General features: G+C 40.9%; 1 protein-coding gene across 1 annotated transcript in view; it reads left to right on the top strand.

Annotated features, from left to right (window-relative positions):
- sorl1 (sortilin-related receptor, L(DLR class) A repeats containing) overlaps positions 1–26860 on the top strand; it is a 71250-nt gene that overhangs the window by 32024 nt on the left and 12366 nt on the right. Inside the window, exons 7-33 of the mRNA XM_053422492.1 lie at positions 1525–1626; positions 2249–2418; positions 7094–7286; positions 7770–7887; positions 11155–11228; positions 11942–12030; positions 12537–12715; positions 14538–14724; positions 15961–16089; positions 16406–16491; positions 17000–17172; positions 17608–17739; positions 18178–18269; positions 18581–18827; positions 18962–19100; positions 19269–19442; positions 19563–19676; positions 19793–19915; positions 20614–20733; positions 21022–21147; positions 22017–22127; positions 23258–23389; positions 24419–24550; positions 24688–24822; positions 24929–25084; positions 25439–25606; positions 26529–26657. Of these exons, the coding sequence (XP_053278467.1) occupies positions 1525–1626; positions 2249–2418; positions 7094–7286; positions 7770–7887; positions 11155–11228; positions 11942–12030; positions 12537–12715; positions 14538–14724; positions 15961–16089; positions 16406–16491; positions 17000–17172; positions 17608–17739; positions 18178–18269; positions 18581–18827; positions 18962–19100; positions 19269–19442; positions 19563–19676; positions 19793–19915; positions 20614–20733; positions 21022–21147; positions 22017–22127; positions 23258–23389; positions 24419–24550; positions 24688–24822; positions 24929–25084; positions 25439–25606; positions 26529–26657 (3730 nt within the window). The remainder of the gene's footprint in view (positions 1–1524; positions 1627–2248; positions 2419–7093; positions 7287–7769; positions 7888–11154; positions 11229–11941; positions 12031–12536; positions 12716–14537; positions 14725–15960; positions 16090–16405; positions 16492–16999; positions 17173–17607; positions 17740–18177; positions 18270–18580; positions 18828–18961; positions 19101–19268; positions 19443–19562; positions 19677–19792; positions 19916–20613; positions 20734–21021; positions 21148–22016; positions 22128–23257; positions 23390–24418; positions 24551–24687; positions 24823–24928; positions 25085–25438; positions 25607–26528; positions 26658–26860) is intronic.

Raw genomic sequence — 26860 nt, 5'->3', positions numbered from 1 at the left:
TCCCAATAATACCACTTCAAGTCTTTGTTGGTGGTGATGTAAACACTGTCTTTCTAATGTCACACGCAAGGTTTGTGTAGGGTTTGTTAAACTGGTGTTAGGTTTTAGAAGGTGCATTTCTTAAGACTGTGTTTCAGGGGTTAGTGTGCAATAAAGAATATCTATTAAAATATATTCATGATTTATTTACAATTCGAAAAAGGAATAGTGAATACACAATATGAGAGCACAAATATAAGAAGGTAAAAATGTACTTATGACACACACAAAAAGTGGTAATGTACAATATCAGAGACCAAAGACCAACAAAGTCTAAAAACTAATAATAAAGTCTCTTTAATCTACAAACTACTCGAGATAACTTTGATGGGACAATACAATGCAACGCAACATATAACATTGCTATGATTGCTTAAGGGAGCCAAAAAAAAGCAAATTGCTTAGAATTTCTCTCCCTACAAATAACCTTTTAAATTTGTGTATTCCTTATTTTATATAATATTGATTTTTCTTGAAGGTCAACCCTGTGATATTCCTGTTACCTGAATGTCACCTTTCAATTCAATTGTCTTTGTATAGCACAAAAATCATAATGTATATTATCTAAAGGCCCTTTACAAACATTCCTCTCTTGTTAAAGAACAAATTATGCTTTAATAATGTGTAAAACTTGAGATTGAAACTTGCGCAAGTTTTGACTTTTGATAGACAGCTATTGTAAGTGTGCTTAATTTCTAACATTATTTAAAAGCGGCACATCACATTTATCACTTCACAATGGGATATGTGTGTCACTTACCCGTAACTGTACATTCACATACTCTCAAATAAAAGTCTGAGTCACTTATCTAAAAGAAATGTTGAATATATCCCCAGGACTCCGATTATAAGGTAGCTCTGTTCCTCCCTCCCTCACATATTCTGAGGAAATATGCTCAAGTCGTCCTCTCAGCTCGCTCAACCTAAATCATGAAAAATCTGAGCACTGCTCCTTCCAGCTGCCAGTTTCCTATGTGTTTGTAATTGAAATGAGACTCTCTCACACACACACACACACACACACACACACACACACACACACACACACACACACACACACACACACACACACACACACACACACACACACACACACACACAGGGTGATTCAGACAGAAAAACACCATCAGGACAGTTCAGGTGACAAAAGTCTCCTCTGTCCACAGCTTCACTTCCCTGTAGACAGCAGCTCACACAGGACAGCAGTGTCTCATATCAAAGTGACAGCACAAGACCCACTCTGGTTAATCAACATCTTGGTGATTTCCCCTCAAAAAAGATCAAATCATATTTCAATACTTGAAAGGAATCAGCGGATGTGTTCTAACTTACAAACTTTTCCCTCAGGCTGTATTCTGATTCCAAGTTGGAGCTGACAGCAGAAGTTGAGAGCATTGTACTTGATTGGGTGCCTCTAGAATGTTTAAATGGTTTGACTCATGTGATGAGCAGTTGAATGAACTTGCAGTCTCTTTACCTCTCCAGAAACTGTTTGGCAGCCACGATCCGTCATCTGTCCAGCTCTGGGTCTCCTACAACCGCCAGCCGATGAAAGCTGCCCGGTTCATGACCCGCCATCCAATCACGGTGAGTCTCCCTCTTACATTTTGACTGATAACGCAGAATTTATGGAAGCATCAAATGTTAAAGTTGGGCTGGGCTACAAGCATCCAAATCTTTTGTTGCAGACAGAAATGATTATCTGCAGATGATGGAACATTTTCCGTAAGAAATTATCTAAAGTTTAAATTGATCAGAAACTGATTCACTTTCATTTGATATCATATGATCAGTGATAACATATGAAAGTCAAGATAAAAGTCAGCAAAGGAAGTCATAGAAAGAAAATACATTTTTGAGGTAAATGCACAATATCTAAAGATTTATGTGGAGTTAACATGATAGACAAGATTATGTTCCCTACAAATGATCATCGAGTTTATGACCATGAAACCATTCTGGAGTCAATAGATGAGTCAAAGTCAGTGTCTACATCCACAGTTCCTCAACTCCTGTCTGATCCTGAGCAGCTCGGGTTACAACCTGTTGTAAAATTACACAACTGACTTCCCTATATCCTAGACAGTGTACAAGGCATCCAGTCTTTTCACTTTGTCTAATCAGGTTATCTGTATTCTGACAGTTGGTCAGTGACCTCATCATGCCCCCCCCTTCCCAAGCCCTAACTCTTGCCCTCTCTTTTCAACAGGAGTACTACATAGCAGATGCATCTGAGGACCAAGTGTTTGTGTGTGTGAACCACATAAACAACGTCACACACCTCTACATCTCAGACACACAGGGCCTGTCCTTCTCTCTGTCGCTGGAGAATGTGCTGTATTACAGTCCTGAGGGCTCTGGCAGCAACACACTCATCAGGTACACAGACAGACACACACACACACGCACACACACACACACACACACACAAATTATCTCACATTTATCCAAAACCTGCCAGGCTTGTTTCTGTCAGAAGCCTGCCAGACATAACCTCCACCCCTGTCCGTTGGTTTGTATGCAAGAAGATGCAAAAACAATGAAACTTGTGATCCAGGAAGTACACTTTCAATCTTGATCTGGATCTGGGGGAAGGTCCAGGAGTTTTTTCTATAAATTTGCAAGATGGGGCGTTTAGAATTTTTTTCTTTATTTCTCAGAGAATAATTAATGGATCTTGACGAAAGTAACAGGCATGATCAGGAGACTGAGTTTGTGTATTTTGGTCATTCAAAAATGATGCTTTCAAAAATATGTCCCTGAAGCCGTATGAAGGAACATTTTATTTATCCAATGTATTTGTTGTCAGCCTTTACCTTTAAACCAAATCCTTTCAAATTTGGTGCGTGTGGACGTAAACATACAAGATGACCACAGAATGAACATTTTGAAAGTCCTCATCTCATAATATTTCACTGTCACCTACACAGAGGAGGTAGCATGGAAAGAAGTGTAATTATCGCTGAGGGGTAAATCCTTACTTACACTATTTGGACTCACTGATCCACACACAAACACTGCATTCCCCCTCCTCCCCTCTCTCTCACTCCCTAAGAGTTCTCCAAATGAAAACCACAGATGTCTATCATCAATTATACAGCACACAAACCTTGGCTTAAAACTAGCATTCCTCTCTTTCCAACCAAAGTTTGTCCAACTATTCTGTAACCCGGCTAATGTTTTTTCATGCAATCTAGTCCAATCCTTAGAGCTCCCTTCAGGAGGAGAGCTGAGATGTGGTACACCATGAGAAGATAATTAAGTTTTAAACCAAATAACTTCTATGTTATATCCATTTTGTTCATTTTATTTGTTCAGCCAGTGAAGTGGCTGTTTAAATTGTGCATTCGGCTGACTGTGTGCCATGTGTTAATCCAGCTTGCACTCTTCTTGAAATCAACATTCAAAACAACTTGACACATGATGTTTTATTTATGTTATTCAGACTTCTTAGGTGTAGCTACCAGGTTAATTAACCTGCATGTCTTTGAACTGTGAGAGGAAAACCATGCTGTCAGTCGGATGGTTGCATAGGGTTGATATTGAATATTTTATTCCTGTATTTATTTATTTTTGTCTACAACATTGCGCGTCCTTTGCTCCTCAGTTAAACCCCCATGATCAAATTGCAGACATACACAGAGACAGACGCCGTATTCAGACATGATCTCAAGAGGAACTCCGCAGAATTTGGTCGGGAGTTTACTTTTCCCACGTGTAGAACGCAGCCAGAGACTTTCTGCTCAGACAGGTTCACAACAGCAACACATCCTCCAGGATTAAGGTGAGGAGGGGTGACGCAGGCTGTTGCAGGACGTAGTGTATTCATTTTGCTGCGGAGTTCAAGTGTTTTTATTTACAGCATAGCAACACAGGCATAGTTTCTAATCACCACAAACTCTTGACATCTTCGTTGGTGTCTTTAAGTGTATTGCTCCTCCTTATCATTTGGAGGTACTTTGTTTGATTTTTAAACATAAAAAAACTGCTTCAACCTGCCCACTCACTCTCTGTGAATCATGCAGAGGATCTCCTGCTGTGTTCGGCTTCGTCTGGTCTTTTTGCGAACCTTTTACTCTGGGGCAAGATGGAGAAAGTCCGGAGGATCTCCGGAGGTCAGTGCATGTCTCAAAGCAGCTAGAGAGACAGACAGACATGCCTCAATTAGGAAGGTTAAGAAAGTAATGGAAAGGAAGAAAGAACCAATTTAAAAGCTGTATTATCAGCAATATGGAAATTTAATAATTCTGTCCGCTTTTATTTCTTAGGAGTTTATCATATTCTCTACATAACTGCTCTTCGCTATAATTTTGGAGGCCACCTTCATTATTTTCTGCAGATTGTTCCTCTCACAGTTCAGATTGCTAACACAACATGATCCTGTTAATAGTGAAGGCTTTCCACTCCACTCCCAAACACAGTTTGCGGAATATTTTGTCTCACTCCAAAGTTGTTGAGGTTGCAAGTGGAGGCGTATTAAAAATTTGGTCGGCATCGTTCTGGAAAGAAATACTACTGTTCATGTGTGTAAAGAGGTATTTAACGTTACAACCATTTGTGCTTATTCATTATTGGCTGCATTACATATTTACATACACTACAATACTATATAAACAGACAAACAACCATTCAAATGAACATCTATACAGACAATTTAGAGTCTACAGTAATCTTACCCCAATGCAAATGTCTTTGGATTGCGGGAAGATGGTGGAGTAGCTTGAGAGAACCCAACTAAAACACAGGGAGAACATGCATCACATTCATGTACAAAATCATGTTACTTTTATGAACATAAGTCATCAGACAAGTTCTTATCTTGCGCTTCTTATACTTATATATATCCATACTGTTGTGTAATTTGTTTAAGTGTGATTTTCTAAAAATGTAATTCTCTCATTTAAAGAAAATTCAGACCCTTAATTGTGGCACAGTGGCAAAATTCAACTGATTTAGACATTGTTTAGTAAGGAAGACATCAGTGTATAAAAGGTTCCACAATTCACACTGTATGTTCAGGTAAAAAGCCAGGGAGTCCAAGAACTCTCTGTAGACCTCTGCAATAGGACTGAGGTGAAGCGTACAAAATCAAATCCGAATCTTGTGTTAAATGGATGAAGTTTGGAAACACCGGGTTATGTTTGACAAAGGGCTTACTGGGTAAGAATGGCTTTGGATAGGGCAGGGACTGAGTACCCAGTGGTCACTCCAACAAGTCCTCTGCAGAGAAGAGTATAGTTTTTAGTTTATACTTCTTCATAATCACATCCGGAAGATTCTGTGTTTTATTTTGGCATAAACAATATTGGCTCAGGCTGCCTCACAATAACAATCTTCTTTGTTTATACAACCCTGTGTCTTTTCCCATTAAAATCAACTGTGGACCTTTGTTTGCTTTTCATCATGTAGATGGGGTAAACTTAAAGTAAATTTAAATAAAAAAACGCTGATGAAATAAGGTAATCCATTTCTATCTTCTCAGGGGTCAAAGGGTTGGTGGTTCGAATCCAAGTATCTCTGTCCTGCATGTCAAAGTCTCCTTGAGATGAGCCATTGAATTCCAAAATTGTCCTGACACCCCTCTCTTCAGTAATCTTTCAGAACACAAGGGTGCAAAGAGTGCCGTGCAGCGTGGAAGCAGATAAACTGAGAAAACCCAAATGTTATAATATAAAACAGCATCAGACAAAACACAAACACAGCATCCGGAGCACAGTGGAGTATAAAGGAGCGAGTTGTTTAAATTGTTTTATGAAATTAGAGTGACAGAAGAGAGCCGTGTAGACTTGTGGCTTCCAAGGAAGATAATGTTACCCGACAAAACATTTTGAATTATGCATCAGTCCAAATGATCCCACTGTGTAAGTAAAGATGTCTTTTTTAGGTCTTCACATATTGCACAATCAACAACCGCATGAGATGATAAAGTGCAAACAGCGATAATGACAGGACACTGTGACCACACTTGCTTTCACAACAGTTGATGCTGAAAAACGAACATGCGGAGTGGACATAACTGCTCTATTTCCCAGAGTCAGCACACCTGCTGGCTCTGTGAAACATTGCACCCCTACCGTCAACAACCTGTCGAGCAGAAATAGAACAATTTCCATAACCTTCTTCCTGCCTTTAATGGCCACTCTCAGGTCGTCGCACCACAGTCGTACTTACAATCAGACAGTGGGCCAGTGGATTGTTGAGAGGGACATCAAATTGATGCAGTCTCCACCTTTCCAAGGCGCTGTCTGTGTTAACAAAGCTCTTAGCCCTTGTCTTATCACAGCACTTATTTCTAACAATGACCAGGTGGCTATTTTTTATCACCTCTGTCTTTGTTAGCAAGATAACACGAAAACAACTGAAGGGATTTCCACGAAACTTGGAAAGTAACCCATTATCTCGATCAGAATGCTTTCAATAACATTTTAAGATGTTAAATATATTTTTTACATATTAATAGTTATTCCATGAAATGGTTCATATATCTTGATGGCACATGAAGGGAACATTTCCGTGAGTTTGTGAAATGTGGTACAGCTTGATCGAATTCAAGGTGACTGTCGGGCCTCGGCGATACTCACTCTACCGAGTTCCATTCTAGTTTTAAAATGTCTGAGTATCTGACCTCTTTGGTTATACTTTAAGCCATTATTCCCTCCGGACATTGCAAATGTGTTGTGTACGCCACCATCATGCTGCAACCAGTTCTTTCCATTCGCTCATCTCAATGCCGCTGCTTGTCTCTCATCTGCAGGCCCAAAATCCTATTCAAAACATCCTTGTCCCCTGTTGCTAAAAGGCTCAAATAGATTTTGGTTTGAGCCACTTTGTTTATTTGCTATTTACAGAGCTAGGGCAGATTTGTTTTCCGTTTGTTTGTTTTTTCGCACACACACAGCACAGGCAGCTAGAAGGTAAAGGTATCAGTGTATTAGATAACGATTACTTACTCCACCTTTAATTTGTAAATGTATCACTGTGGCACATAGACACACAATTGTCTTATCAAACAAAGTGTTGCTCCCTGACTTAATAGGCCCCCTCTGTCTTCCAGGTACTTCGCCAATGAGCCTTTTGCCGACCTGCATCGCCTGGAGGGGCTGCGGGGCGTCTTCATCGCCACGCTCATCAACGGCTCGGTCAGCGAGAACAACATGAGATCTGTCATCACTTTCGACAAGGGAGGGACGTGGGAGCTGCTTCAGCCACCAGCTGCCGACAGCCTGGGAGGAACTGTGGACTGTCAGGTGCAGTGAAGTGATTAGCGGAACAACATAATAAGCTCAGAGAGCGAAATGTTTCCATCACAAGACGTAATTCCTCAAATCTCAAAGCCCTGATTATTATTGGTTGGTTTTTATTTAGCATTTTGTCCTCCTGTCAAATATCCACAACTTAATCACCAAAGCTAGTCAGACCACCAATATTCTGCTGTCTGCTCATGAAGACAACACGATGAAGGTCTTATTGTGAGTTTACTACCTCCTTCTGGGGAAGTATGAAAGATAAGGTGAAAGCTCTGTCATCATAGAGGTAGACAGCTCTAACTTAAAAATATTGTGATCCTTCTCTGAAATCCAATATCAGCCCAATTTATTGGCAAACCAATATTTTTTACCTTACCTTCCCCTTTGAGTAGACAGCACTTGACCTGCTTCTGATTTCCCAGTGGAATTATATTCCCACAGAGTAGAAACTGAACAACACCATGTGATCCTTCTCTCCTTCAGCTCAGTAAAGGTTGCTCTCTTCACCTGGCCCAGCGCTGGAGCCAGCTGTTCAACATCCAGCTGAGGAGGATGCCCATTTTATCTAAGGACTCGGCACCCGGAGTCATCATGGCCACAGGTGGGACAAAAGGCATCCACATCACAGATAAGAGTGCTTCAACCAGCTTAATGTTATAAATCTAAGCTGTTCAACCCATTATAGGATTTTCCACCTTTTATATATTAATCACATTCTTCCAGTTCTGCAATACTTTGAAAGAAAGAAAATGCTCGCTATTACTTATCTGTTAAGTTTAAACAGATGTAGCAACTTTAGCTGTGTGGCCTGTTGAAGGAGTGACTCTGTGATAGAGCTGCTGTTTTGGGTTATGCACCAACTTCCTCTTGTTCTGGTGACAAACAAATTTGTCCTTGACAGTAAACAAGCGACAGAAACCTACACAGCTTCCTCTGTGGTGGCTGCACACCCTTTCAACAGGAAATGTGGTTGCACTTCTAAAGAACTGAAACTTTGTCTTTAGCGTGTCAGTGTTTTGAGGGTAGATGTAGGTCCACATGAAGTGTCCTAAGAGAACGAGAAAACCGCTTCAACATGGTGCAGACACAGGTCCTCAGAATGGAGTAGACTCTCCCTGCAGTTCTGCCTCACAGCTGGTAGACAACATCGATGTCTTCAGTGTCTGGGAGGCTGCTTTCCCTCTAATTAAATTCTTAGTACATAAAGAGCATGGAGAGAGAGGGAAAGAGAGGGGAGGAAGGATGAGTGGCAATCACTTGTTCCATTCGATTCATTATCACTCCAGAACAGATGGGCTAATTACTGCTGCAGCCCCCAGAGGGCACTCAACGGGTCACACACACACACTCATGAATACAGGCACGCACGTACACAAACTATACAATCAGGTGTACAGACACAACCCGCACTAATCAATCTTCTACATGCTTGATTAATATGTCAGTTTGAGGTAATTAGTGTGAAATCAATATACTTTTTTATCATTTTGAAAACAGAGGGCTCAAAAATCGGAGAACATTTTTTCCATATACTGTATTTAAAAGCCACAGACAATACCCAAACCTACACACATCATACAAAACACAAGAGCTGTGACAGCGCACCACCACTTCTTTGTCTTATAAACTTCACTGCTGCTGCTTAGGAGTCATGCGGGGGTGGTACTTTGCCTTAACAGCCGCCCTGTTGTTTTATTAAACTTTCATAAAAAAGTCTGTAAGATCACTTGGCTTTTTTTTTTTTTTTTTTTCTTTCGTCTTTTCCTAATTCGTGTTTTACCCTCTGTTCTCTTTAACTGCTGTTTCTTAATGAAATGTCAGAGAGTGAAATCTATTTACAGCCAGAAGGATTTAACTTTTTATTGCCTTCCTTGCTTTGTAGTCTTCAATAAGCTTAATTTAATGATGATGATGATGATGATATCACACTTTAACAGGGCTGTATTAGTAGTGTTTACGTTTATAACCAGCGGCCAGCGGCAGCTGTGGTCAGAGGTGTTGTATTTTTCATGGTTTTTTGACCATCTGTGGATCCAACATTGTGAAATAGTGTGTTTTCTAAATTTTATTTTATTTCTCAGAGAATAATTCATGGATCTTGACGAAAATAATCGTACACGTTTAGAGTGTGTGCAATTTGGTGCATATCCGAATAAAAATCTGGATCTAGTGTATTTTAATGTGGTTTCCTATGTGATCTACTGAGTGACATTCTAGTTTTGATTTGTGTTCTGTCAGAATCAATGAAGCTAGAATTGGTTGGATCTGGAATTGTATTTCTCTCACTGAACAAATGCAGTAGACATGAACAAAATAGCTTTACAAAGTCAAATCAAATCAGTTGTCTTCAGCACCACAAAAAAATATTATTTTGTATAATCTAATTGATCTTTTTATGTCTTTCTAAGCTACAGACAGGAATATAAACTTGAAATTGAATGCTTGACGGAGGCAAACAACTGATAAACAAAATATATGTCCTCATACTTTCAGTCTTGCCATTTGGCAAACTCCAAGCAGGCACATGGCTTTTATTCCAAGTGGTGACTCTGCAGATATAAAGGCCTGATTGATGGAGTACTGAGATGCTCGTCCTTCCAGCAGGTCCCCTCGTCTCCGCAGGGGATTTCTGTTTACCTCTTGCCTGGTTACTCACTGTGGCCAAAATGAGTTCCTGGAAACACTCAAAGCTTGAGGAGTGTTTTTATAACCTCGCTCTGATCTATGCCTGCCCGCAATTTTATCGCAGGTCTACAGAGAGTTGCTTGTAATTCTAGGCTCACCAGCAGGTCAACATTAATTCGTCCACCAGAACCTCTCAACATCCACTGGTTTGAATGAGAAAAGATTAGGCTCATTTTTGTTTTCCCTCCGGGATAAACTGTATTTACTTTGGTGATATCACAAAATCCCACAAGTGGCTTCCACCATCTGTCACATCTCTGAACACTTTCACTTTGCTCGCAACATAAAAGCCCCTATTTTTATACTTACTTCAATAAAACTACAAAATATCAAAAACAAACCTAACATCTAAACTTTTTACTTGTTTTTCTTAACAATGAACATTACAGCTGGTGCCAGGAGTGTTAAACCAGGTCTGCACTTGTAAATGTATGAAGTATTTCCTAATGTGCACCTTTCATACTGACATGATATACTTGATGTAAAACAATGTGCCTCACTATTTATGCTATCCGACACCGAAAGTTGTGTAATTAAACCAAACTGCATTATCGAGTCTTTTCAGCTAGTCGAATGAAGTGCACTGTTCTGTAGATGTTTTTAACTTGATAAAGTCAGTCGCCACTTAGACTGCTTGAAGCTGAACTTCGTCACACAGTGCTCAAATTAGTTTTCAACAAAGTTCAAGATGGAATTCTTTCATATGAATAACTAACCAAACTAGACGAGAAAGGCAAAAGCATTTGGAATGTAATATGCTCATACCCTGGAGGCAGTGGTGTATGTACCAGTGCAAACCTGATTCATGTTGAAGTCCCAAATTCACAGAAGGAAAGACTGCCGTGTTCATTTTTAGCCTGATTTAATTACTGCATCACTCGCATTAACTTTAGCTGTAGACTCTGAGCAGTTTTCTGAAATCCAAAGAAACTGGAATATTGCTTTCTATTTCTGTGTGTTGGATTTGTTAAACGTGTGTTTTCAGCAGAGGAAAGTATTTGACACTGCATGAAGCAGCCACATGCATGAAAAGTTACAGAAGTGAAGGCAGTGGTTTGACTTCTTGGGTTACAAATTTTCCAACTGTGAAAGCAACAACCGTGGTCGCGTCAAGTCTGTCATATTCAGTGGGAAGCCCCTGTAAAGCCTGTGTGTGAAACGTCGGTTTCTCCTCTGATTGCAGGATCTGTGGGCAGGAACCTGGCCAGCAAACCTAATGTGTATGTATCGAGCAGTGCTGGAGCCCGCTGGAGAGAGGTCAGTATCAAATCTGACACAGATGACAAGAAAAACACAGCTTGCTTGTCTGTTTGAGCGTTTTTGAAACGTTGCAATGAATTTCACTTGAGTGCCTGCAAATGTAGGAAAGGATGAGAGACTTCTCTGCATTCTTGCCTTAATTTCTCTACAATTATTGAATTAATCTGCTTATAATTGTCGAATATTCTGAGTAATTGATTGATTCATTTATTGTTCGATTATTACAAAAACATGCAAGAGAGAAAAACCACTTCTCATTTACCACAACTATTTTTCAAAACTTTTTTAAAAATCTTTAAAGCTGGAAACAAGCTGGGAACCCGTTTGACTTTATAAAGTTAATATGGTTCATGTGTTAGCTACAAAAATCTTCTCTCCACTTCCCTAAACATCCAGTATAAATGGAACACAATTGACATGCATTAGGTCGAATGGAAATATTGATTTGCTCAGCCTACAATTCTAATCGATTTACAATTTATTTATACTGAATTTGATATTTTCATGTAGACTCACTTTAGTGGTCTCATTTACAAATGATCAGTATTTAAGTTTGCTTGAAAGATGATTGTCTCTAAATTAAAGATGCTATGGTCCAAAAGTTGAAAAACCTTTAAAAACCCAGTGAAAAGAGTTAAAATTATATAATTGATGTATTTAAATGACAAAATATGTCTGAAAGTTAACTCTCCATGCTTCCTCTAATCCAGGCACTGGCAGGCCCTCATTTCTACACTTGGGGTGACCATGGTGGTATCCTGATGGCTATCGCACAAGGAGGCGCCACCACACATCTGAAGTAAGTCCAAATGAGGTGTTTTAATATTCTCCCAGGGGAGGAAGTCCATCTTATATGAGCTCAGAAGCAGAATCTGCCATTCGGTTGGCTTTAGCTAGACAACAGTTTCAAACATAAAACTTAAGAGAGGCTGGAAGGTTTCCACGTCAAATCCCCAAACAACTTGAAGGAATCTGGAGAGTGAAGCACATAAAGCAGCACAGGCCCCTGCAGACGTTCTCATAAATAAGCAGGAGCAGATTGTAACAATGTGAAGCAGCTTGATGTAGAGGGAACAAACAAAAATAAACCTTAAGTGAACAGCAGAGTAATAAAACATCTTTATGCCGACAGTAACACTGCAGGCTTCACAGGCAGGTGACACAATACATTTGCTTTGTTTACATGCAGAGATAATTCAGTTTTCCTTCCCCTGGCTAATCACTAACTGGGTTTGGTTTAGAAAAACTGGTTGATGTTGTTGTTTATGCAAAGGATGAGTTAAATATCAGTCTTTTCTCCGCCAGGTTCAGCACCAACGAAGGGGAGACTTGGACCGACTTTCAGTTCTCAGAGCGGGAGGTGTATGTTTACCAGCTGCTGACGGAGCCGGGGGAGAAGAGCACCATCTTCACCATTTTCGGCTCCTACGCAAACCAGAGACACAGCTGGCTCATCGTCCAGGTCAACACCTCGGACGTTCTGGGTAGGTTCCAGAGTGAGGCGGACGTTGACGTGTAGAGAGAGGAAGGTAGACAATATAGTGTTTTTCTTAGATGATTGGTTAACTCACATCAATAGCAAAAATATTAATTCATGACTGATTTGCATTGCATTGTAACCAGTAGAGTATACTAATGCTACATCATTATAACTGGAGATCTTCTCAAAAATAGGGAGAGCCGAATGTTTAACACACAATCACAATTCAGGGTTTGAAGAGTAATCTCTCTCTTTAGAATATCCAGACTTAAACCAACCTATGGACTTGGTTCTTTGGAGCTTTTAAAACACCAAATTACTTAAAGACACTGGCAGATCATAGTGTCTTATGACCTAAGATCTACTGCAACCGTCTCAGTCCCCTCTTTCCTACGTCTGCTGTGACGTGGTGGTCAGTGTTAACTGTTTACGTCTCAGGACCTCATGAGATTCAGATGAATGGGTTATTCTGACCTGTGCAATAACCTTGGTATGTTTCTTCAGAGGTTTCTTCCCTTTTAAGTAGGTTGAGTAGATTTGTCATGCTACACACTATAGTCCCGACCTTGGCTTTGAAAAATCTCTGAGTGTGCAGAGCCAAACCAATGCCACGCTACTGCTGTCAAGTCTTTTTTTTTGGCACAAGCGCCTTATTGAATAGATTTTGAAGAACATCACACATTAAAGAGACCTTATGACAGAGACGTTAAATATTTCATGCCAATCAGCACAGTGATCCAGTAGGAAATCCTCCTGTCGGTATGTGAATTCAGGGTGAATCAACCTTTTTAATGTAGACCAAGTGTCTACAAATGTCTGAAAAGTATATTGTGGACTCCTTTAAGATCATCAGACCACTGCAGCTGTTTGAGATTTTTCCAGTCCATCACACTTGTCACTGCAGATGCAGTTGGGCTATGAATTTATTTTTGTGATCTTCAGCAGCCAAAAATGAAAAGAAAATCTTTATCATGCAGAAATTCTGTGAAAACTTACAAATATTAAGCTTCGGTTAAGTTCAGCTATGAGCTATGACTCCAGCAGCAGCACACACACTTTAACAGAAAAGCTGAATGAAGTAGATGCTCCTCGCCTGATGGTCAAGTCCTGAACGTCCCGAGCTGCTAGACCTGCTGGTACAGGTGGCTGTCTCAGTCAGTGGTTGAATTTGAGACCATGTTGTGGTTTCAGGGATTAGTTTCAGCACAGATTTGAAAATAAGTGGATCCCTCCACATTCCAACTCACGAGTGGTCGCTGCTGGCCGCCCACTTTTGATAAGAGGGGGTTAACCTTTTCAAATATATCTAAATGTCATGACGTATGAGACGTCAAACCGTTGATTCTGCGTGAGCGTTGGCTCTACAAGATCCAAAACAGTTTGAAACAGTAGGTGTCACGATGAGCCATGTCCAACCCATATATGTAGATTTTAATTTGTCATAGATGTGATTTTAAAATCAACATTAATGTGTTTCATCCAAGAACAGACATATCATTTTATAATTTACAGCTCAAGAGCACATTTAAGAGTGAAGTATCTCTTTAAGTAAAACTCTTAGTAGAAGTAGAAGCACACCATAAAAGCTACCTAATATACTATATATTACTAATAGAATAAGTTACTACTAGTATAATGGATTCATATTATTATATAAATACACATTTTCACAGTTGTAAAATGTATAATTAAGGCTACTATACAGGGTATGTTAGGAGGAGAAAGAAATGGAAGGCTCCTTGACAAATGGACCCCCAGAGATTTTAGCAAGTAACTTAAGTTCCATGTCAACATCAAACATCTGTAGCCTTTCTTCTTTCCTCCAGGTGTTCCGTGTTTAGAGGCCGACTACAAGCGCTGGTCTCCATCAGACGAGCACGGTAACGAGTGTCTGCTGGGCCGAGAGATCACGTTTAAGAGACGAGCTCCTCATGCTACGTGCTTTAACGGAGAAGAGTTTGACCGGCCCGTCTCCGTCTCTAACTGCTCGTGCACACGACAGGACTATGAATGGTTAGGGACTCACACATGCACAACACATGCATCTTTGTCACTGAATTCCACTTTAATCACATGTTGTTGCGTAGTGTGTTGTTGGATAGCAAGGTGTTGAACCTCTGCATATGTGTTGTTCCCAGTGACACTACTAGGAAACAACAAAGGTGCCATGAGACAGCATCTAGAAAAACTTTTGTAAAAATATATACGTAATGAATATTCATAATGAATTGTGAACTGAATCACACTGGTCTCTCTCCAGCGCATACTTCACGTGTCCCATTTTGTGACATCACAGACTCAGGTGTTTACTATTCATCGTGATCATCCTTGAAATGTCTCCAGCTGACAAATTCACTGACATTTGTTTTTTAACTCAACACAGAACTTTTTGTGACTTCAAAATCAATGTGCAAGGCAAACTATGAGTTATACTGACATATAGCTATATGACCACGAACCATTCGTTTACAGGTAACAAGTGAAGAGGATTGTTGTTACAATATATATAAATATAGAGATATACATTTTCTCATATATTTGACTGCATAGATATGTCTAATTATTATTACATTTATTTACAAGGACCAGGCCCAACGGTCTTCCATTCAAGCTAATGCTTTAATCAAATGTTGCACATTCAAAGATATCAGTCCTCTTAATGTCCCTAATTTATTTAATCAAGATCCCTCAATTATTTCCTGGGAAAAACACATAAAATGTCAAAAAAACACTTAAAAATACAAAATTGGGTTTATGTCCCAAATTGCATCCTTACTACATGTTTCGTGGAGATCCTTCCTGTAGATTTTGTGTAATCCTGTTTACAAACCAGACAACAAACAAACGTGAAAACACAATCTCATTGCCTGAGGTAATAATTGGCAAACAGCTCTTTATGTCAAGGGAAGGCAAATTCTCTCACAGCACATTTTAATGACTTTGCACAAATGATTATAAGAGCTAAAAAAGAAAATCCATATTCATTAGCTCTAATGTGTCTGGGACTCCTTGTCTTATTAGAAGTAGATGGAACTGACTGGCTGATAGCTGACTCTCATTTAATGTAAATACACCAATACATTACAACCCAAGCCCACTCTGCACATTTTGCTCGCTCCAATCACAACTCGTGTGGAGTCTGTTTTGAAATGCACATCAGGCGCCGCCAACAATCAGAGGTCAGAAATTAACTGTAGTTTCTACTTCTCCTCTCCTCTCCTCTCGTCCTCCTTATTTTCCTCTTTCCAGTGACTACGGCTTCAAGCTGAGTGAAGACCTGTCTCTGCAGGTGTGTGTGCCGGACCCCGAGTTCCTTGGTGACCTCTACGCTCCTCCGGTCCCGTGTCCTGTTGGTACCACCTACCGGCGCAGCAAAGGGTGAGCTCCAGTTATCTGACTTAACACTTGCGGAAGATGCAGGCTTCCTTCTTTTGTGCTGTTTAATGTTTGCTCAACCATTAACCATTGCAATGTAACACCAAGGTGATCAAGAAGGTTAAATCCCAGTTTCAAACCGAGCTCAATACACAAGTGAAAAAACGATCCTCTAACCTGCTGACCGTATCTTGATAATAAGGAAATAAATGTATCTGTTTCTGTCGTGTAGATTACTTTTTACTTGTTTAATGCAAACAAGCGTTCGCTCTCCTTGGATTACTGTTATTAAGTAAGAACATGTTTGTGGCTGCTGCAGCTACAGGAAGGTTCCAGGAGACAGTTGTCATGGAGGAGATGTGCAGTCGAGGCTGGATGGAGAGATGCTGCCTTGTCCTGTCGGAGGTAAAACTGCACTTAATTAGATTTAACAATTTTAAACAGAGCTCTTCGCATTGACTGACACCCTTTGACGTCCCCCGTGATGTTTTCTAATACATTTATTGTATTTGAATCATTGAGGAATTCCCTCTCTCTTAAGAAAATGTAGAAATAATTAAATCCTTCATTTTTCTCTATATTGTCCTTTTCTTGCACATGAACAGAGTAAGAGTATGATACCAGCTGTTTTAGAGTTTAATGCATTTTAAATTGTGATTGAATTTAAGGTGCTGTTATTTGTCAGCAACAAAACCTTTATCTATATAGTAATTCGAATAACTAAAACAAATAGCATTAGTTACAATATACAAAAGTAAGTATATTGTGGGAGAAGATGTCATTTTGATTGAAAAAATGAAATTTAACATTCTTCCCGTTGTACTGGACAAACCACAGCACTTATCGTGTGTGTGTGTGTGTGTGTGTGTGTGTGTGTGCGTGCTCATCACTCCTGTCTCTTGTGTTCCTGCAGAGAGTAACGAGTTCATCCTGTACGCGGTGAGGAACTCCATCCACCGGTACGACCTGGCCACCGGCACAGACCAGGCCCTGCCTCTGTCCGGACTCAGGGAGGCTGTGGCTCTGGACTTTGACTATGACAAGAACTGTCTTTACTGGGCCGACATCTCACTGGACACCATACAGGTGAGTTTTTAGACACGAACTTCAGAGGATGTCGTCACAACAACACAGAAATATATATATATATTTTTTTTTGTTTTTCCATTTCTGCATCTGCTGTTGTGTTAGAGGTGGCGTCAACACATTACTCAATCGCGGTGAATCATGCGATGGATCTCCTTCTGTGTTCTTGGCTCATTCAGACATTCTCCAGGGTTTTACTAGCGGGCTTGCCGGAGAAACTCGTTTATATGAGTTCAGAGACCCGAGAAGAGCTTGTTTATCAAACACAGTTTTGCTCAAATGTCAATCTGTCCAGCTGGAATATACTTTCACTTATGAAATAAACATGACTGTTACAGCTGAGCGTTAATGCGCCTCAGTCATCTCTCATTTTCCGTAGTTATACACAAGGTTTCACTTGTAGGGTTCCTTTGACTCTCTCTCTTTCTCCCGCAGCGTCTGTGTCTGAACGGCAGTACAGGTCAGGAGGTCGTGGTGAGGAAAGACCTGCAGAACGTAGAGGCCCTGACCTTTGACCCCATCAGCAGGCTGCTCTACTGGGTTGATGCTGGAGCGCAGAAGATTGAGGTATAGAGGTGTTGTTTATGTGTTTGTCAATATACAGTATTCAATCAGCACTGATACAAATTAGGATGGGCGGTATAACAATATCAATAATCATCGCAATATTATTTTTTTCAATAGTATTTTAAGAGTCCAATATATATCCATTTAATGTTTATGCATAATGTAAGTTTTCTATGTCAGATCTGGAAAATGTTTTGTTGTTTAACAAGTCTGTCATAAAGAAGAGTTTAAACCACAACCCTCACTCAGGAGCAGAAATCTGACTTTAAACTTAAAAGAAATAATGTTTATCACAATAATTATCGATAGCGACTGACCAATAACCTGATACAAACATTCTTCAATGAGATCATTTTATCCTTCATTCAAAGGTTATTTGAGCTCCAACACTGAACATGATAATAAAATACATACACTTCACTGTTGTTGTGTTTGAAGGTGTCTAATCCTGATGGAGATCTGCGCCACACCCTGCTCAACTCGTCTATCCTGGAACATCCCCGTGCTCTGGTTCTGCTTCCTGGAGAAAGGTACACACACACAGTTTGTCATTTATTACTGCGTAATTTAATTTCGCCTCACTGCTCCTATTTCACTATTCTCTCCTTTCTGCTGTTTCTTAATGAAGGAGATAAGGTCAAGACTCTTGTATTTGTAAGGAAAGAGTCACTGTACTCTATTAAATCAAATCTTTAATGAACATTTATTATAATAAAGAAATAAATCATGTTTCAAACTTTATCACAAATTTGGACAAAACAAACAGGTAAAGTGTCCATTTAATGCTTTTAGATAAAGTTAAATTACTTCCAGTCCAATTCATACTGTCAACTTCCCACAGTCTGATGTTCTGGACGGACTGGGGCGACCGAGCAGCCGGTGTTTACCGGAGCTTCATGGATGGAACCAATGTGTCCTGCATTGTGTCGGAGGGTGTCCGGTGGCCCAATGGGATCACAGCTGACGACCACTGGCTCTATTGGACCGAAGCGTACAGCGACCGCATTGAGAGGGCCGACTTCACCGGGGGCCAGCGGAGCGTCCTCATGGAGGAGCTGCCCCACCCGTATGCCATTGCTGTCTTCAAAGTAAGCCAGTATAAACCGTTAATACCATTTTAATCTTCTTACAGTTCCGATAAGACAAAGTTGAATTACATCTTACACCAAAAATGTAACGAAATAGCTTTAATTATTCCCTCTGTGTTGAATGATCGTTTTAGAATGACCTATACTGGGACGACTGGTCCAGAATGGGAATTTTCAAAGCTCCGAAAGCTGGTTCCAAGAGCAATGAGCTGATAGTTGGCAGACTAACTGGAGTCATGGACCTCAAGATCTTCTACAAGGGGAAGCATCGAGGTGAGGATCAAAGCTTAACTGTCAAAATAGGAATAAGTAAAACGTCCAGTTTCAGATATAAATGTATGAACACACACTGTCTTAGTTATGGCTAAGAGTAAAGATCACAATAATCTACTTTAAGAAATGCTCTCTTAGTATCCACATTATCTTGAACATGTCCACCAGGTCATAACGCCTGCGCCGACCAGCCCTGCAGCCTGCTATGTCTGCCTCAGCCCGGCCACAGGCACACCTGTGTCTGCCCGGACGGCACTCCCACTGTCACCATGCCCAACGGTGAGCTGCAGTGCCAGTGCCCCCCCAACTACCAGTTCCAAAACAACACCTGCGTCAAGACTGGTGAGTCTAAAGCAAGTGCTGCAGGATCTTGTGTCTGTTGGAAATGAGGCTTTCGTCTCAGAGGGAAAACTGGCTGATGAAATAGTTGTGTGCATGTAATCCTGCTTTTCCTCCAATCAGAGCATAGCTGTTTACCCAACCAGTACCGCTGCTCCAATGGCCGCTGTATCAGCAGCATCTGGAAGTGCGACAGCGACAATGACTGTGGAGACATGAGTGATGAGCAGGAGTGTCGTACGTATCCAGCAGCATCACCTTGCTCACAGTTTGGATAAATCAATAGGTCTGTGTTGGGGCAAAAGGGGACCAAACATATTGATTTGTCTTTGTTTGTGTCCTTCTACTTTAAGCGACCACAACATGTGACCCATCCAACCAGTTCCGCTGCGTGGCCTCAGGATCCTGCATCCCCCTGGCCTTTAAATGTGACCACGAAGACGACTGTGGAGACAACAGTGATGAGGACCACTGTGGTAAGATATCGTGCCGGCTGGTGTCAATTCTCTGTGCAGCTGTTTATAGACTCAGTGGACATTGCACTGGAGGTGCCGACCGACATGTTACATTAATGTTACATATGTAATGTTAACATGGTCTTTTTTTGTAGATGTTAACAAACAAAAGTGGAAGACGGCGCTTGTACAAAATACTATTTATAAAATATCGGATTCCATGAAATAGCCGCATATGAAATGTAAAAATGTAATTTCCCTGTGAAACAGATGACTTTCACAGGGAAGCCTAACCTTGAGTTTTAGGATCACTATAAAGGTGGACACAATACTGTGGTGGCTTTCTCAAGAAGCTGTATCTTTGAGTGTATAAGACTCAGCAAAACAAAGAGCTCTGTGGAACCACACAGAAAAATAGTTTGTTTTCACTGTATTTATCTTAATGTGATGTAAAACAGTAATGAAATATTGCAATTAATTCTGCTTACAAACCGTTATGTGGATATTTTTTGTGAATCGTTGACTTACTTTATTTGTCAACCACTTAAACTCGGTAAATGTGGTTGTTTTTTGGGGGGAATCCCTGTAGGTCTGTATTTTCTTACGGCCCCGTTTGAGAATCTTTTGGCCTTCTAATAAATCAATTTTACTTTTCTTTTGCACACAGGACAACACAGTATTTTTCCAAGCACTAACTGTATTGTTGGTCCTTTTCTCAGAGTCTCACCAGTGTGGCCCTGGGGAGTTCACGTGTGCACGAGGAGTTTGTATCCGTGAGGCGTGGAGGTGTGATGGAGACAATGACTGCAGAGACTGGTCCGACGAGGCCAACTGCACAGGTTACTGACTACATGATGTATCTTTAATAAAAATATGAAAAACTGAATGTGTTCCAGGTGTAACACAAATTACGAGAAGATTCCTATATCCTAAGCACAGTTTAAGTAATCAAACAAATTGTTATGTACTTACTGAGGTACTCATCCACTGCCTTTAGATCTGCTTGTGCAAATGCTTCACATTACTGCATGATCAGAGAAATGCTATTTACATTCTAGACCATAGTGTGAAACATCTTAGTCCTGTTATCACCCTCAACCTTATTCTCTCTCTGTGTTTGTCCCTAGTTGGCCACCATACATGTGAGGCCAGTAGCTTCCAGTGTCACACGGGTCACTGTATCCCACAGCGCTGGATGTGTGACGGGGACGACGACTGTCAGGACGACTCAGATGAAGACCCTCGATATTGTGGTGAGTCGACAACACACACAATTTCACACATACTCAACACAAGTCGTCCTGTCAATGGTAGTAGTACTAAATGTTCACTTCAAATGTTTTATTGTTGTTCTTTATAAAATGTATTTTTGAATTTATTGACATTGGCCTGTATTTCTAGAACTATGTAATTTGGGCTATTGGTCGAAATAAGGCTCATTATTCTTGGACCTTAAAGCTATAAAAGCTCAGTCTGCGTTGCTTCGACACGTAGTTAAATATTTTGGGGAGTTGCACATCGGGGTATAGAGTAGGGTTGATCTTTATGTGTGAGCTACGCCAGAGGTACTTCATAGATTCAACGCAGAAGCATGAATTGGGCTTAAGAGGCTGCCACCATACAGTTTCTGCGTTTACATTCAGTCCCAGTAAACAGGTCTGCAGTGTGATCTCTGTGTTAGATGTTTCCCACTGACCTCAGAATTTACCCTGAATACAGCAACTTGTATGAGTTTAAACAAGGCAACCTATGTTTTTTTTTAATAGTTGTTCAAGTCACTGATGGCAAATTGCCATCAGCTACTGAATGTTTAGAAATATGAAGACTGAGTTGAACCTTTCGATTGTTTGTGTCCAGTGTTGAATCCAGGTTGTGTAATCTGCTGAGCTTCTAAGAATCTCTTAAATGATTAGAAATGTTTTTTGCTGCTCTCTTGCCTGTGACATCAACATTCAAGAGCCTAATGTTGACATCCTATGAGACATTTAGGGTGTAAGGTTTGGGGTGACTTCAATTTGATATTCATTATTCATCCCAGGTGATGTAGCCATCAAAAAACGGCTCCAAGAAGAGCAATGGTTCTCTGTCGGCGGTAAGGTTTCATTTAAATTGTGTGTTTCAGATGGAACTCGGTGTAAAGGCTTCCTCTGCTCCAATGACACCTGCCTGCCAGCGACCGTCCACTGCAACGGCATCCAGGAGTGTCCAGACGGCGCTGATGAGCACAACTGTGGTGAGAGGTTACTTTTGTTGGTGAGGGAGAGACATGATGTCAAAAATGATACCACTCCTCTATGTCTTGAATCAGCCTATTATAAGACCTTAATATAGAAATAATACCCACATATTTAGATTCAGTTAGTCTTATACACTCTTTACATAGACTATTGTCCGGTACAACAACAATAACACTGCACGTACAGTTAAAAGCTTTTTAAAAAGAGTCATCCAGTGATACATCAACAGGTATTAAGCAATCAGAAACTGGTAATGGATAAGTGAGCATCCATTTAATCGTGGCAGCTTGGCAAAATGTAAACAAAGTTAATATGGGAGATACACTGCTGTCAGAATACATAATTATAGTAATTATAGGGTACATATTCAAATATGTAGCAGTCAATTTAAGTGTTGCACGTGTACTGATACAAGAAAAGGTGTCGCGACGCCCGGGGCACAGCCGCTGCAGAACGACTGGATGTTGCTGTTGTCAGTTGTTCACACCAGCTGCTGATGAGCCTCGGTTCTGCAGTATAGCTGCTACTGTCAGTGCTGTTTTTACACAGTTTTTATACTGAAAATGTGTGTGTGAGAGAGAGAGAGAAAGAGACTACTGCCCATCACCTGAAGTTCTTTATGATCACTTTTAATATAACTACAGCATTTTCTGTGGTTTCTGGTGTAACTGCAGTTTTTCCTTAAAGAAATGTCTTCAAATAAACACCAGTACTACGCAGTATGAAGCCTTGCATCTTCCACTGCAGCAAATATTTCACATTAATGTATTCAGTCACAGAAACCAGTGACAGTGCTTTTTATTTCGAAAGGGTGTCCTACAGAAAGTGTTGGGGTGTGAGAAGAGCTGTTTCCCAGCCACTGTGCTCCGGGTCTGAGTGTTGAAATTCAAGCTGAGATTCCCTGTGTGTGCAACGCTCTGCTTTCACTCCCTGCAGGCGGACCGGCACCCCTCACCATAACGCTCCAGAGATGTCTGTGTTGTTGTGAACGCTTCTGAACGCAGAGTCTCCTGCTGCGTTCTTCATGTGTGAAAGTTGTTCATGTGTGAAAACTGCTTCAGTCAATTGCTGTCTGTGGATCCATGAGTCATTTTTGCATTTTTGCTTTGTTTCCTCTCACCCACAGACCCCCTGTGTACTCGCTACATGGAGTTTGTATGTAAGAACCGAGCCCAGTGTCTGTTTCAGTCTCTGGTCTGTGATGGGATCAAACACTGTGAAGATGGATCAGATGAGGACGCTGAGTATGCTGGATGTGGTGAGGAACACTCAACGTGTCTGTACTGTAGCCCTCCACTGTAGCTCTGTATGATTCTTGGAAAACCCCAGAAAGAACTTTTTCAACAAAGCAGATCCAGACATGAGGGCGACATGATTTCACTTTTCCAGCTTGCTGTAAGATATACAGAATCTGTTTATAGAAAACACAGTTTTTCCAGTTTATTTACTTAAAATAAGGGACAGGATCTAAGTCTGCAGTTCTCAAAAGCTTTGCATCTGCAGCCCATGAACCGATGTTTGCCAAGAGCAGCACTGACACTACACAGTTAACAGGAGAAGGAGATGTGTTTACACTGGGCTGGTCACACGCCTGTGCACCTGAACAGTGACTCGTTAAGTCAATGTTGTGCATCAGCAGGGCGTGAAAGTTTAAATCTGTTTACATTTCAACGAGTTGGACTGCTGCTCTGTCTGGAACTTATTGTTTTCTTGGGCCCAAACATGTTTCATCAGTATCGGATCATCTGATCATGTTTCTCTCTGATTTCCTTCACTTAAAACCGACTGGAACCAAAATAAGACATGTGGTTTATAACTTGTTTAAGATAAGTGAAGGGAAAAAGTAGACAATATTGTTGATTAAATTAGGATTTTATTTATATTAGGTTTTCGGGTTGTCTGCAAGTAAATAAAAAACTTGCTTTCGTACATGCATCCTGCTTTGGTGAACGCGATATTTCCCGAACGTCTTGAAGGAATTTCTTCACACAAATATTCACTTGGACTCGAGGATTAACTGAGTTGATTTTGGTAGACCTAAGTGAAAATCCAGATCCAGTGAATTTAAACGTGGTTTCATAAGGGCACTGTTGGGCCTGGGCAGAGGAGTTTCTTCTACTGAGTGACATTCTAGTTGTCAGCTGTGTCATTGTGTATCATTACCTCGCTCTGTTCTACCTGTATTTATCGGAGCCCTGTTATTAGGAAGCTGCTGCACCAATCCTGTCACCTACACATAATGAAATTAAACCAGTCATCTGAATTGCGCTTGTGTCTTTCCTGTCAGCCACATCGTCTGAGTTTGGCAAAGTGTGTGACGCCTACACCTTTCAGTGTGCCAACGGAGTGTGTGTGAGCCTGGAGTGGAAGTGCGACGGCATGGACGACTGTGGGGACTACTCTGATGAAGCCAACTGTGGTGAGGGAGGAAGACTTTATGCACAAATAGAAATTCACCGGATTACACTGTGTGCATATGATATTTAGTTTGACTAATTAGTCCTAAAATGGAGAGTTGTAGTTGTCTGATGCTAACATTTGCTCTGTGTGCTGCAGCTGCTCCCACTGAGGTTCCCGGCTGCTCGAGGTATTTCCAGTTCGAGTGTCGAAACGGACGCTGTATTCCCACGTGGTGGAAGTGCGATGGGGAAAACGACTGTGGGGACTGGTCTGACGAGGCCCAGTGTACAGGTAAGCCTGCTTCTTTTTTAATAGCAACAATTCCCTTATAGAAATTAGATTTATTCAGTCAATGGTGAAAAGGGCCGTCATTTAACTTTAATATCTACCTTTGCAGGCGGTGTGACTCCTCACACTGTGGCCCCTGGTCCCTCTACCTGCGCCCCCAACCGCTTCCACTGTGTCCACTCTGGAGCTTGCATCATCAACACCTGGGTGTGTGACGGCTACGCTGACTGTCCCCATGGCAGCGACGAGCTCGGATGTCCCACAGGTACCAACTCTGCTGATCGGTATCCACTGGTTCCCTCACAGTACATGAAGCTCCTTATCGTTCTTTAGCCGCCCAACCACATCCACTCCCAGGACAGGCTTAAAAATATGTTGAAAACATTCAATACACATATGTTATTAGTATGAACTTCAGATGAACAGAAAACAGAAAAGCCCTTTCATTAAAAAGGAAACAGCAGCAGTTTCCAGTGGCCATAATTCTGTGATTTCATAATAAATGTATTTATTTTTGGATGTTTATTCATGCAGTTTAGCAATATATCTTTATTAAGCTGAATAAAGACCCACAAACCAATAAGTTGATTAAAACTCACTTCTGTACTTTTTCTTTCAGTTAATGGGAGTGTGACGCAGGCTCCAGTGCCCACCCAGCCCTCTCCAGCTCCTGGCCGTTGCAGTCGGGGTCAGTTCCTTTGTCGCCGAACCCCGCACTGCATCCCCGACTGGCAGCGCTGCGATGGACAGCTCCACTGCGAGGACGGCTCTGATGAAGCCCACTGCCGTGAGTCTCACCGGTGATGGTGTAGAAAATGTTTTATATATAAGGATGCAGGATGGATTTAGATGTATATATATTCGGTGAATGTGAGTCTAATTCACACCATTAAATCTCCTGAGTATAATTTGAGATCAGCTTTAGTTTTTTTTTTGCAGGATACAAATGACCAAATTATTAATGTTGAATGATAATAGAAACTTGCAGCGCTGTGCCAACTTGTTTACCTGACATATAAACTGTATATTATGGTCAGGAGTTGGCAAACCCAGGGACAAATTATTTTTCCTTTTCTTTTTTGTGTGGAAATTCTACCAAAACAGAATGTTTAGTGCAGCAGATCAACGGCAATAGACACCGGAGTAAATCTACCGCACACACTCTCTGTAGAGACTTTCACAACAGACTAAATATATGATCTGGCTCAGACAACAACATGTCTGAGCTGAAGCAGTTCTGTTAATAGAATAATAAAACATTTCTCCTGAGCCTAGTGCAGCTCTGATCTGAAGCTATGAGAGGTTGGCTACCTGACCTGAGCCCTCACTGGATTGGACACAAATCTCGAAATTATATTTGGCTTCAGGTCAGATTCTGTCATGTTGGCTACACTTAGTTTTTTATGCTACACATTCCTGAAATCTGTGAAAATATCAGGCATTGATCCGGCTCGGACTGAATGCCTGTCCGGTTCAGGTCAGGCTCGGCTAATCTTCTGTCGGGCTTGGTTGTTTTGTATTTAGCTTAAATGTATAACCTCTGTTTGTTTTTCATAAACATGAGAACATTGTGTTTGTCTGTAATAGAGAAGAAAAAGCAAGTAGTTAAGGAGTCACACACTTTTTCTTGAAACTGCACAGTGTAGTATTTCAACTGCAGACAATGCAATAACAAAAATAAAAAATACAATATGCTCTCTCTTGTTCAGCCACCCGTGGGCCTCTGTTCTGTGCCAACGGGACTCGCTGCTCTGATGGTGAAGCCTGTGTGCTGGACGGCGAGTTGTGTGACGGCTTCTTGGACTGCTCCGACCACAGCGACGAGGACAACTGCACCTGTAGGTCCCCACTTCTACACCTTGACTGTCACCATGACCACGTTTATCAAACTTAGCCCCTGCACATGTTAGATGATGCAGATTCTTCATGATAACATACTTAAAAACATCACACATGCACCATTAAAGCTGCTGTACATTAAGAACTATAATGTCCGTTGTACGTGCGGTACTCAGCACAGTTTCAATGTTTATCTGTAAAA

This window comes from Pleuronectes platessa, chromosome 5 (assembly GCF_947347685.1).
Source record: "Pleuronectes platessa chromosome 5, fPlePla1.1, whole genome shotgun sequence".
Taxonomy (NCBI): Eukaryota; Metazoa; Chordata; class Actinopteri; order Pleuronectiformes; family Pleuronectidae; genus Pleuronectes; species Pleuronectes platessa.
This window is presented reverse-complemented; position numbering and strand designations above follow the sequence as displayed.